The 11,442-nt window shown below is 51.0% G+C and overlaps 1 protein-coding gene across 1 annotated transcript in view; it reads left to right on the top strand.

Moving 5' to 3' along the window:
* The first annotated feature begins 10,682 nt into the window (after nt 1-10,682).
* Nucleotides 10,683-11,442, top strand: part of HPSE2 (heparanase 2 (inactive)) — a 112,967-nt gene continuing 112,207 nt past the window's right edge. Inside the window, exon 1 of the mRNA XM_086616380.1 lies at nt 10,683-10,942. Within this exon, the coding sequence (XP_086472506.1) occupies nt 10,683-10,942 (260 nt within the window). The remainder of the gene's footprint in view (nt 10,943-11,442) is intronic.

The following is an 11,442-nucleotide window of genomic DNA, read 5'->3' as shown; positions in this document are numbered from 1 at the left end:
GCTCTGTTATCTGCTGAGGCTCAACTCTTTAGCTTTTCAGTTCAAATTCAGCTATTTTCTTCCGTGGGATCTTGTTGTTTTGTTTTGTTTTGTTTTTTAAATGAGGGATGGATAGTCGTTAGTTTTGCGGTCTTGCTAGGAAACAAATGCACCACGCTGTAACTAACGTTTATTCTTGTGTCTAGACCTGATGGAGAATATGATACACCACCGGGGTTTGTCAGCTTCAGAAGTATGTGCCGAAGAAGGCGCTTAGGGATGGTTGAAACTTTTGGGTTTTCCCTGGACCAACAGCCAGGAGGACAGCTTTAAAACGAGGCTGGGGAACTGGGAAAGAATAAGTTGCTTACAGCTGTAACAGGCTCGCTGATGGGAAAGCAGGAAGCTAATCAGAAAATGTCGTGGAGGAAAAGGAAGTTCCTCCAAAATTCTGATTATTCACTCATCATTGTGCCCACGAAAATGGGCCACTTTCTGTGTCAGTGTGTCAGCAGGCAGATAGGCATGAAAAGCTACCAGGGAGACCTGCACTCCTCGGTCTGTTAGCAGAGACTCTTCTCCCTCTCTGGGAGAGGCAGCTCATTTTTTTCCAAGGTTGATTAATTTCCTGGGATTTCACTAGGGGCCATGTGCTGTTTCATAGGGGAAATACTGCCTGGTGCTCTACCTGGGCATGATTTACAGAAGAGTCAACTGGTAACCTCCTTTTCCAGACCTTACGCCAACCTGAGGAACAGATCTCACAAACTGTCCTAAACATTACCCAGAGTGACCAGGGACAAGCTCAGTCGGCTCCTGCCTTTCTGTCTGCAGGTGGTGGGGACAAGCACATGGCTGCTCCTTCCTTATTAGGGCCCTGTGGGAAATACTTTCTGAGACTATCCCAAATTTTTGAAACTGCAGGCTGTCATCAGTCCTGAATTGCTCATGGATTTCTTGACGCTGAGAATCTAAACTCACAGATTAGATTCCTGAAAGATTTTCTGGTGATACATTTCTCAGAACTGAAGTCTGTGAATTACAGGCTTGCTTTATTAGCTAAGTATGTACTTGAAAAGTATTCTTGTCCGTAGGACCCGTGTCATCATAAATACTCGGGCAGCAGTTTGGGAAACACTGATCTGGGGTAGTATGATTAAAAAAAACCACATGGCACTGCAGGAGGATGAACCACAAGGTGGCAATCGCTCTCCGTACTTTTATTGGCAAAACAAACCTCTGGAAAAAAAAAAAAATCTCGACCAGTAACTATAAAGCTGTAGAGACAGTTTGTCACATCTTCTATCTTCCGGAGTTGTGGCAACATTCATTTCGATGCTGGGTTTTCTCTTCTGAATGCTTTTCCCTTTAGGATAAAACTCTCAGGGTTGAAGAGGTGGCACTGGAGGCTGCTGTTTGCTAGTTTTCCCATTCTTTGCCCCAAAATGGGCACCAGATGTTGCTTGTTAGGTTGCTAACTGCCAGTGCTGCTTGCGTGCATGCTGGCAGAGCTACTGTGTGCTTGGAGAGAAAGTTTCCTCCTTCGCTGGAGCCGCTCTCTGTAACAGCTGGTTCGGAGTATTGTTAACCTCATGTTATATTGATGTACAATATGACAGTTACATCAGGATCCTGCTTCGTGCAATGAGATGCCTCAACAGGAGCCAAATAACCTGGATTTTAGGACTAGGCAGTGACCTGTAGGTTGAGTGTGGTGTATAGTCTCAAGGAGACTGCAAAGCCTTAGTGACAATAGCTCCGCTCCCAAAAAGATGTGGCCAGTGGGTATAAAGACACAGAAGAGTAATAACGCTGAGTTTGGGGTGGAGCTGCCCTGGTCCTGCAGTATCAAACGCCATCTGTTGCGATGAGCTCCATCTTGACCAGGACATAGTTGTGTTCTTGCCAGAAGTTAGCTTACACGTGCTGCATGTAAAAGTAAACTGGTGCGAAAGCTGTGGTCTGATGTGCTTTCAGTAGGATTTGCCCTGTGTAAGTGACGACGTGCTAGCCAGCCTCTCGCTGAGAGGATGCACTCCAGAAGTTGCAGGTGTGTGGCTGGAGCATGTTCAGTGATTCAAGATAGGAAATATCTTCCAAAGCTCCAAATAAGACAAAACAAACTGAGCTGTAGCACATGCTCAATTGATTGAGTCTTTGGCAAAGTATGACATGAATTTTCAAGGCTCTCACTGAGGCCTGTCCTGGCTGTATCCTGCTTGGTGAGTCCTTCAGCAAGCACAGCACAGCTGGCCTTGGCTTCTTCTTATACTTTACACCTTGTCTCCTTTTTTTACCTGCTCTCCCCTTACGACATTGCTCTCCAGTTAGGAATAATAACCTGCTTCCCGTTCACCAGGACTGCTCAGGTTCTGCTTTTCACCGTGTCTGCTGCCACTGAGCTCCCTCCATAGCTTCTGTGTCGCAGCTTGCCATGTCCACTTCCCCCACCAGTGGTGACATCTCTGATCATGGCTGTCCTCTTCCAGCTCTGACTGTGCAGGTCCAGGCAGGACCTGGAGCAGGAGGGAAGCGTGGACACAGAGAGTTTTGTTAAGTCCCTTCACATCACCTTGACTTCAAGGTCTGAAATCAGAGTCCCAGAGGCTGCAGGTTGTAGTTCGTTTCCTTCACAGTTGATGGGAGCACAGGGTGTCTGCGGTCTGCTGGTCCTCTAGAAAAGGGCCAGGAACTGCAGGGAGACTGCTAATGGGGATAGAAATGTTAACAATCCAAATCCTGATGGGAAACGGGAAAATCTGGGTATTTTTTTTTCCCCTCAGAAAGTGGGAAGAAACCTAGCTAGCACAAAGCTGGCTTCTCCTGGAACATGTGTGCAACATGATTGTCACTAATACTCTGTAGCCAGCTGAGAGAAGATACTTTCCCCAAGTAAGTGAAATAAGCACTGAGATGTGGGATATATGATAACTTCTGAGGCAGAAGGAATAAGACCCCAGGCAAGGGAGCTCCAAACAGTGCACTCTGTCTTTTTTTTTTTTTTTTTTTTTTTTTCCGTCTGTGGTGTTCAATTAACCCCTTTTCTCTGTCCTGGCTGTGGTTGCTGCAGGTTTGCAAAGCTTTACCCAGCCTTCTGGATGATGACGTGTTAAGTGCTTGGTTTGTGATAACCAATTTTCTCCTGAAATGATACCAAAAGTCTGCTGGTTTGATTTAAACTGTTTTCCAAGCATTTTGGTTAATAACAAAAGACAGTCCACTCTAAGAGAATCTAACTTGAGGAAGCCATGAAATTTAATTCATTTCTGCAACTTAAATATATAATCAGTGACATATGGTAATAGTAAATACAAGGGGAAATGTCATTGTTTAAGTCAAATTTCTGCATTCAGTCAAAACCCAATAGTTGTAACATCAAACTGTAGTTTCCATTGTACAGGAAATAAAGCATCGTTTTTTCAAAGAAAATAGACATGCAATTGCATGCCTATTATGTTGCTTATATAACTTTATTTTTAGCTTTCTCCATGTTGCTGTTATTAGAGGGCTAACAGAAGGGAAACTGTGGAGGGAGAAGAAACATGGCAACACCCAGACTGTGGTAGAAAGGACAAAGGAGATGTCTGCGCTATGAGTACATGCTCTTTCCTTGCAGTTGTTTCTGGGCGATACGCTACTGTGCCTGGGCTAGGGACCCTGCGCCTTCCCCCTCACCTCTTCTCCTGCCCCATTACTCCTAAGACAGGGGAAGGAACTATTTGCTTGTTCATTATCAATAGGAGAGTCGGGGTTTATATTAGTGTGCAGCTGCAGGCAGATGGTGTCTTTGCCTGATTAGAGAATCACAAAGAGATTCTCCAGATTCTGTACTTTCGACCTTACAAGTCATGCTTGCAGACCTTCATTGCTCCACCACTGCCTTAAAGAGCAGCTGATGAGGAACTTAACTGTTGTTACTGGAATTTGTGCAGAAAAAGGTTTGCTTTTTCTGGATTTATTTGAGAGCTTCTGCTGGGCAATGGAAGCAGAGTATTGGTTTAAGATCTACCCAGCATCAGCCCATCTCCTGCTCCCTCCATTAGTCCAGCTCAGTGAGGTACTGCTGGCCTTTCCCCCTCATTTGGTGGTGCTCACTTCTGATCCTCCTCATCTTCTGGTTCATCCTGAGCATCCACTGCTTCTGCATTGCTGGCATTTCACTTCATTTCCCCTTCATCTACTTGTCTGGTTCTCAGGCATGACCCATAGTTTTCAGTGGTTCCTCCTCTTGCTCTCTAGACATGAATTTCATAGTTTGCTTTTAATTTCTCTATGCAAACCAACAGTTTGCAGCTTTGACACAGCTGATTTCTCCTGTCTCTGTCTATAGCACGGCCATGCTCAGTTGTCCTGATAGAGCTGCTGACAGAAGTGCCATAATCAAATAGATACAGGGGACAGAAGTTTACAATTTTATCATTACCTGACAAATTCTAGTTTTTTTCTGCCTCTGTCACTCCAGCAGCATCTCTGACTTGAGAGCATTTTGGCTGCTGTTTCTTCCCCTGAGCTCCATCTCCTCGTTGGTCTCTGCGCACAGCCTCTTCCTCTTTTTCATAATTGACTCATTTGCTCCTCCAGCCTTGCACTTCATCCATCTTCCTATTTCCCCTCTCTGATCTACTCCTCATGTCAGCTTCCTTCATTTTTGCTGCTGGAATGTGAAGCATCCCTCCAGAAAAATAGAAGGTCTCTGTGAACTTTTACCATCCCCCCTGTATTCCCTCTTCCTTCACTTCTATCATCTCCTCGCAGATGGTGGGACAAATCCTTGCTCACGTTCATTCTCAGGCTTGTAAAATTGGCGTGTTATGTGATGATGTGAAATGAAGATATCTCAGCTCCTCAAGGCTGGGCTCGGTTTGAGGAAAATGTTTCTGAGGCTATTGTGGTCTTTGGAGTGCTACAGACCTTCAGGTCTCACTGTTGTGTTTGTCCTCTATATCTCTCTGACTATGACAAATTGCTGCCACATTTGCTTCTACTCAAGATACGAAAGAGAAAAGCTAAATCAGACCCAGCCATTGATGAGTATAGAGAAGTTCATGGATCTGAAGAGTGTTCCCTGTCAAAGGGCATTGTTATACACAAAGGTATTCTCAGTCATTAGTTGGGGGGTTTTCTGCTTGCTGAAGAGGCACTGGGCGAAGGCGATTTCTCTCTGCTGAGGCAGCACCTGGTTTGAGCAGCCTCCAGAGCCATTCTCACAGCTTTATGGAAATTGTGTATCTCAGTTTTTCAAGAACCTCAAAACACCTGTTGGGAGATGGATATTTTGGGAGCTCACTAGTTCTCTCCATAGACAGATCTGCAGGAGTAGGGTACCCTGGACTTGTCAGCATATTTCTGAGACCACACATCAAATCAGGCAGATTAAGGAAAAGAATAAATTCAGTTTATTCTAGAAAGTACCTGGTAGCTAACTGCTCACAGAGCTGGGAATTAAGTTACAAAAAGAAAAAAAAAAAAAAATCATTGATCAGCAGCTGCCTAAAACTCAAGTTCATCCTCCCCCTGTTTCTCATGTGTCTTTCCATGGTGTGCCAGCTAGGAAGAGCCTACACTCGCAGCCTTTGTGGGATTGGTGCTGCCTTTTGTCCCTGTCCCTTATTTTTATATATTTCTTAATTAGGCAGCTAGTGAGTACAGATTGACTCTCAAAGGAAAGCCTGGCACCACCGTCCTTTATTTTCCTATGACTAGATTTGGAGATACCGTTTGTGTTTCTTTCATGCTGGCAAAAATGCAAAGACAGCATTGCCAAGTGTGCTTTTCCTGACCAGGCAGTTGGTTTTGACCGGTGCTTTGCTTTTTGCACATATGGAGAGAGGAAGCACTCTCAGTAGGCTTGCTTTCCTCCCGCTGTCGCTGAGCTCCCTAGCCAGCCAGTCCTTCTAGCCCAGACAGATGTATTTGCTCATTACAGAACTTCCCAGGTCACCTACATTGAAGAGCAGTGCATGGATACTGTATTAAATCAAGCAATTGTCCTCTGCCTGCTTGTTCAGATTAGACGTGATACATAAACGTGCTAGAAAATGGTTTCTGCAGTGGAGTTCAGTCTGTGCAACACCCACCTTGAGGCACTGGCGGTTTTAGGAGGTTACATTGCAGACATTAAGGCTCTTGTGGTGAAAATGATGGACACTGCAGTGCAGAAAGAACAAAAACCTCAATAAAAGAATCTGCTGTGCAATTGCAGGCTCTGATGACCACAGCTTTACCACATTCAATGGTCTTGCTCTTCTTCTCAGAAATTCTCATGTCATGGTACAGGGCAGAAATTTAAGAGTCTGAAAAAAAAGTGTATTTTGGTAAAGTATCTATGGATAGTGCTCTTAATTTTCACTTGCTGAATTTTCTCCTTGCTGGCTTCTTTTAGAGCATCCATAACTCAGGTTTACTTGACAGCACTAGAGAAACAGACATGGTTGATATCTTGGGAATCAAAGACATGATGATTTTTTTTTTTAAAAAAAGGCTGTCTAGCCTGTTTTATCCTTCCCAGCCTAATGGAGGTTTGTTTGGTACAGCACATCCTCTGATGATAATAACTTTCATCATTTATGAGCAGAAGTTTATTTTCTAGCGAACTAAAAATGTTCCTCCTAAGAAGGTTCTCCCCATTTTCTTTTGGGCCGATTTATACAGCCTGAGATCTCAGTTTAAATTTCTCTTGTGCTTTTTCTTCTCTTTTTTTTTTATCAGCTCCGCCATCAAAAGAGGTTTCCTCTGCTGAAACCCTTCAACGACTGCTCAGATCATTTATAACAAGCACTTTCACAGGCAGTAGCTCTACAAGAGTGAGGAAAAATCGAAGTTACTACCTATAATAACGAAGTTAAACGCAGATTTAAGTGTTTGTGGGCTGTGACTGACTGAAAGAGTGCCAGACATTTTGCGAATATACACAAAAAGACAGGCCCCTGCTCTAATCGGCTTATAAATTAAAAGAAAAGTACATTGGCAAGAACAGAAGAGATGATATGACATGCTTTAAATAGTTTATAGGGAGCTGGAGGATTGTTGTTTATTTGGTGATGTTGGGAAAATATTTAATGTGCTTTGGTTAAACTCTTTATAGAAATGCTTCTCCTCCCCCAGTTCTCTTTCCCAATGACTGTTTTGGAGATTAAAACCAGCAAGTTTAGAGTAGATGGAAAATGGAGAAACGTATTTCCAAATCTACAAAACCGCGAGTAAATCTTTATAGATACTTTTTATGTGAGCCAGGCTTTCTAAAGTAATTACCGTAATATAAGAAAGGACCAGCGCTTCACCGCCCCTGCGGACCGCGAGCCAGGGTCGCAGCTGCTGTAAACTGAGATACCTCCTATCTGGTATGCGTTGCTGTGAAGGAGGTGCACCGTGCCCCCCCCTTGCCCCCCTTGCAGGTTCCCGGGTCGCCCCCGAGCTGCGCCGGGCGGCAGCGGCGGCTCCCGGGGCTCCTCAGGCGGCGGCTGCCCGGGCCCGGCGCTCCCCGCACCGGGAAGCTGCTGCCCCAGCGCTCGCATGTATCCAAAGCTTTTTAGCCTTTAAAGGGCTTCTATAGCAAACCTACAATTTATTAAAAAAATAAAACAAACCAAAATAAACAAACAAACCCGGTTTATTTTTAGATTCAACTTGCCATTGCTGCAGCCAGGGGCAAAGTGGGGTGCAATTGCTTTTTTGAGGCAGGCTCCAGGTGTGGTTCTGGAAAGCTGAGAAAGGTAAGTGAAATATTTCCTTTCGTGCCGTCTTCCCAGAATCTGGAAGCTGACTCGGGCAGCTGGGAGACTTTTTGCTCTTTTCCCTGCTGCTGTATGTTGTTGGTGATATCTCCGCAGATAAGTGACTTCGCTGCATCCGGAGTTTGCATTCAAAGCAGAGATTAATTGTGAGGAACGTTTCAGAATAAACACACTTCTCCTCCAAAGTCGTTTGTTTGTAAGGGAAAAAAATATATAAAGGAAGTTAAACAGGATAATTGGTTTCTTTCGTGTCTTTTACTACATAACGCACTAGAGTTTCGTTTTAAAATAAAACCATCCTTAGCAGAAGGCACAGTACAAAAGTTTGGCCTGCAACCACAACACTGATTTGAGCAACAAATGCCCCTGAAGTCTTGCTGACATCTTCTGATAACACGGGGGGGGGGGGGGGGGGGCGGAGGAGGGGGAGGAAGAGGGAATAAATTATAAACAACGAGATATTTCAGAAAGTGGTGTCCCCTTTTTCGGAGGTGACTCAAAACCGAACAGCTTCTGAAGCGCAGGCTCCACGTCCTGGATCAGTTTTAAGCGCTATTGCACACTGCGGCTGAAGTGTTTGCAGCCTAACACAAATTTCCAGGCTTAAATTGCCTTCTTCCTGTCCCGGGATGCCAGGGCTTTGCACAGCTGAAATTGCACAGCCCTTTCCTCAGGATCCTCTTACTTCTTCCAGCGCTCAAAGCCCCGCCGCTCCGGGCACCCCCTTTGCTGCTTTTTGTCAGCCCATGCTGCTCTCGGCAGCCTCTTCCGAGGCGCATTTTGAGCCCCGCTCCCCTCTCCGCCTTAGCGGGATGATTTCACGACAAATCCTGGTTTGTGCATTCCCTACTCGCCCCTGGCAGAGCCAGAGGTATGTTTCACATCCCTCCACGCAACTATTCATCGCACAGTGACTCCGTGCCCCCGCAACCTGGGTAACCCGAGGCTGGCAGCGGGGCAGGGCCGGTTGCTCTCCCGGGGCGATGGACTCGGAGCGTTTTGTGGGGCAGAGAGACGAGGGGAGAGGAGATTTCCACAGGAGACGGCGCTGCCTGCAGACTTCGCCGGGTCCCAGGCCCGAGTGCCTCCACTTTGCGCAGGGCTCCGCCGGACGCACCGAGCTCCGGGGCTTGCCGTCGTGGGAGACACCGGGTCCGCTCCCTCTGCCTCCTGGGCCCTGGCTGGGGCGGACGAGGAGCGCAGTGGCTCCGCTCGGGCACCGGGAGGAGCGGGAGGGTGTTCCCACCGCGGGGAGCCGTGCCGGGACAGCGGGCTGCCCGTGCACTGGTAGCGCCCCTGGCCTGGGCTGCCCGGAGCGGCCGCGCTCCAGAGCTCGCCGCTCGTACCCGACCCCGGCCGGGCTCCCCGAGGTCGGTGTCTAGTTCCTGCCGCCCGTCTGGCTCTTCCGTGCGGCTCCTTGCGGCCCGGCTCCGGGCGGCATCTGTGCCTCTATCCCGGAGCCCAACTGCTCCTCGCAGCCCCGGCACCTCCTGGCCCCGGCGCGGGGTTGTCCGCAGGTGGGTGCCGGCTCCCCCGCTGTGCCGGGCCCCTCACCAGCAGATGGTGCTGCGGGCGCCCCATCCCCGGGGCTGCGGGGCCCCGATGGACCGCACCGGGCCCGGCTCAGCCCAGCCGCTGTCAGCCCTCCGTCGCCGGGATGGGCAGCGTCACCGAGACCCTGCGTGCCGCCTGGCCTGGGCGAAGCAGGGACCGGGACGAGTCACGACGGCTGCAGGGTGCCCAGGTAGGACCCGTTACCTGTCCCGGAGCTCGCCGGCTGGTGGTATGCGGGAGCCTGGGACTTGCCTGGGAACCGCTTGCCGTCGGGAGAGGATGCTCAGTTCGGATGGACGGTCCCTGAGGTGGGCCATCGCTCCCGGGATGCTCGGCAGCCCCCATCGATTCCGGGCCGGGTACCACCAGCCTGCGCCCAGCGCCGAGAACGGCGGCCGCTTGCACCTCTGCAGGGCGCCGAGCCCGGGCCGTCCTGCTCCGGGCAGGCAGCGGTCGCAGGCTGGCCGCAGCGCGGCGGATACCGTCGGTCCCATCGAACCGTGCTGTCCTTTGCATTCCTGATGCGGACGTTTCCACACCGGACACTTCTGCTGCCACCCCTCTCCTTTCCCCGCCGCGGATCGGACACCGCCGGGCCTCGAGGCCGGCGGGAGAGGGTGGCCGGCGGCCCGATTCCCCGTACCCTGGTCCACCGCGGTGCCCGACCGGCCTTCGTACACCGGCCAGGCCGAGCTGATGACTCTGGACGAGTCGAGGGTGCCGTACCGGGGCTCCGGGCTGCCGGCGGCCCCCGGCCCCGCTGCGCCCGTCGGGTTCCGCGGAGCCGTCAGCGCTCAGCCCCGGGGGCTTCGTCCAGCACCGCGGGTCCCGGCTCGGCTCGGGACGAGCTCTCCCCGCGGGTAGGGCTTTTTGAGGGGGTGATTAGCCCCCCTTTCCCCCCAGCCCGGGCTGCCCCCGCTGCCTTACCGCCTCGGCCGTCCCTGCAGCTGACGACGAACTAGGGCTGTGCTGGGCGACCGCCACGCTTCGGCCTCGGTCTCGAGCTCCCCGGTGCCTCGGTGTCCCAGATCCGGGCCGGTTTCGCGGAGCTTGGGAGTTCCCGCGGCGGAAAGCGGCCGCCGGTGGGCGGTGGAGCCGGCGCAAAGCGAAAGCTCGGTGCTGGCGGGACTACGGCGGGCCGGCGGGCCCCGAGCCGAGGGGGTTAAACCAGGAGCCTCCCCTTACCTTCAAAAAGTTAAAAATGTCTGGAGCCTGCATCTCTTAAAGGGGCGGTGCTGGCTGAAAGGAGTCTTGGCACCGGCTGCGAGAAAGGCTGGTCAGGGGCGTGAGTTCCCCTCCACCAGCACCAAAACATTGCAAAAAAAGGCAGAGCGCCCCACACTTTAGATAAGGACAATTAGCCACCAGCGAGCCCCTCCAGACAGCGAGTTAATTAGGGGTTTCCTGCTCTCCGGTATGCCCTGTTCCAGCTCCTGCCCCTCCGGGCTCTTAGCACTGATGGCACCTGGGCTGGCTCTTATGGCCACCTTCTCGCTGCCCTCTCAGGCCGGGGACAGGAGAGCGCTGCCGGTGGAGAGATCTCCAGGTGTGAAGGGAAGAACTCTCATTCTCCTTGATGTCAACACCAAGAGCCCTGTCAGGATAATCAGTGAGAATTTCCTCTCCCTGCAGCTGGACCCCTCCATCATTCATGATGGCTGGCTCGATTTCTTAAGGTAAGGCAGGAGTCCCCCGGCGCCCTCCCCACGCCGCCCGCGGGGCGCCCCGGCGGCCCCGCCGCCCAGCCCCGCCGGGCTCCGCGCTGCTGGCGGCGCTTGTTGTGACGGAGGGAGCGAGGCCATGGTTTCCATTAAGATGCACATGTTTGCAATGGAGAAAGCATTTCGGAGACTTTATCAGTTATGACTGCAAAAATGTCGTGCTCCCCTCGCTCCAACAACCGCTCCTCTGCAAAAAGCATAACATGGGACCGAGGCAGCGCAAGGGAAAAAAAAGCCAAACCCAGCAGCAGGAGCGGGGCCGCCTGCTGAGCCGAGCCTTCCCCAGGTCCCGACGGGCGGAGAGCGGGGTGTCTGCCAGGTCTTCAGAGCCCTCCGCTCCCCGGACTTCCAGCCCTGCGCGGGGCGCAGAGCCGCGCTGCAGCTGCGCTGGGCTCCACCGGCGGTGCGGAGCGGCCGCGGCCTGGAGGCACTGGGATGGCCAGAAAGCCTTCTCC

Source organism: Tauraco erythrolophus, chromosome 9 (assembly GCF_009769465.1).
Source record: "Tauraco erythrolophus isolate bTauEry1 chromosome 9, bTauEry1.pri, whole genome shotgun sequence".
Classification (NCBI taxonomy): domain Eukaryota; kingdom Metazoa; phylum Chordata; class Aves; order Musophagiformes; family Musophagidae; genus Tauraco; species Tauraco erythrolophus.
The sequence above is the reverse complement of the archived record's forward strand: the minus strand, read 5'-3'. Positions and strand labels throughout refer to the sequence as shown.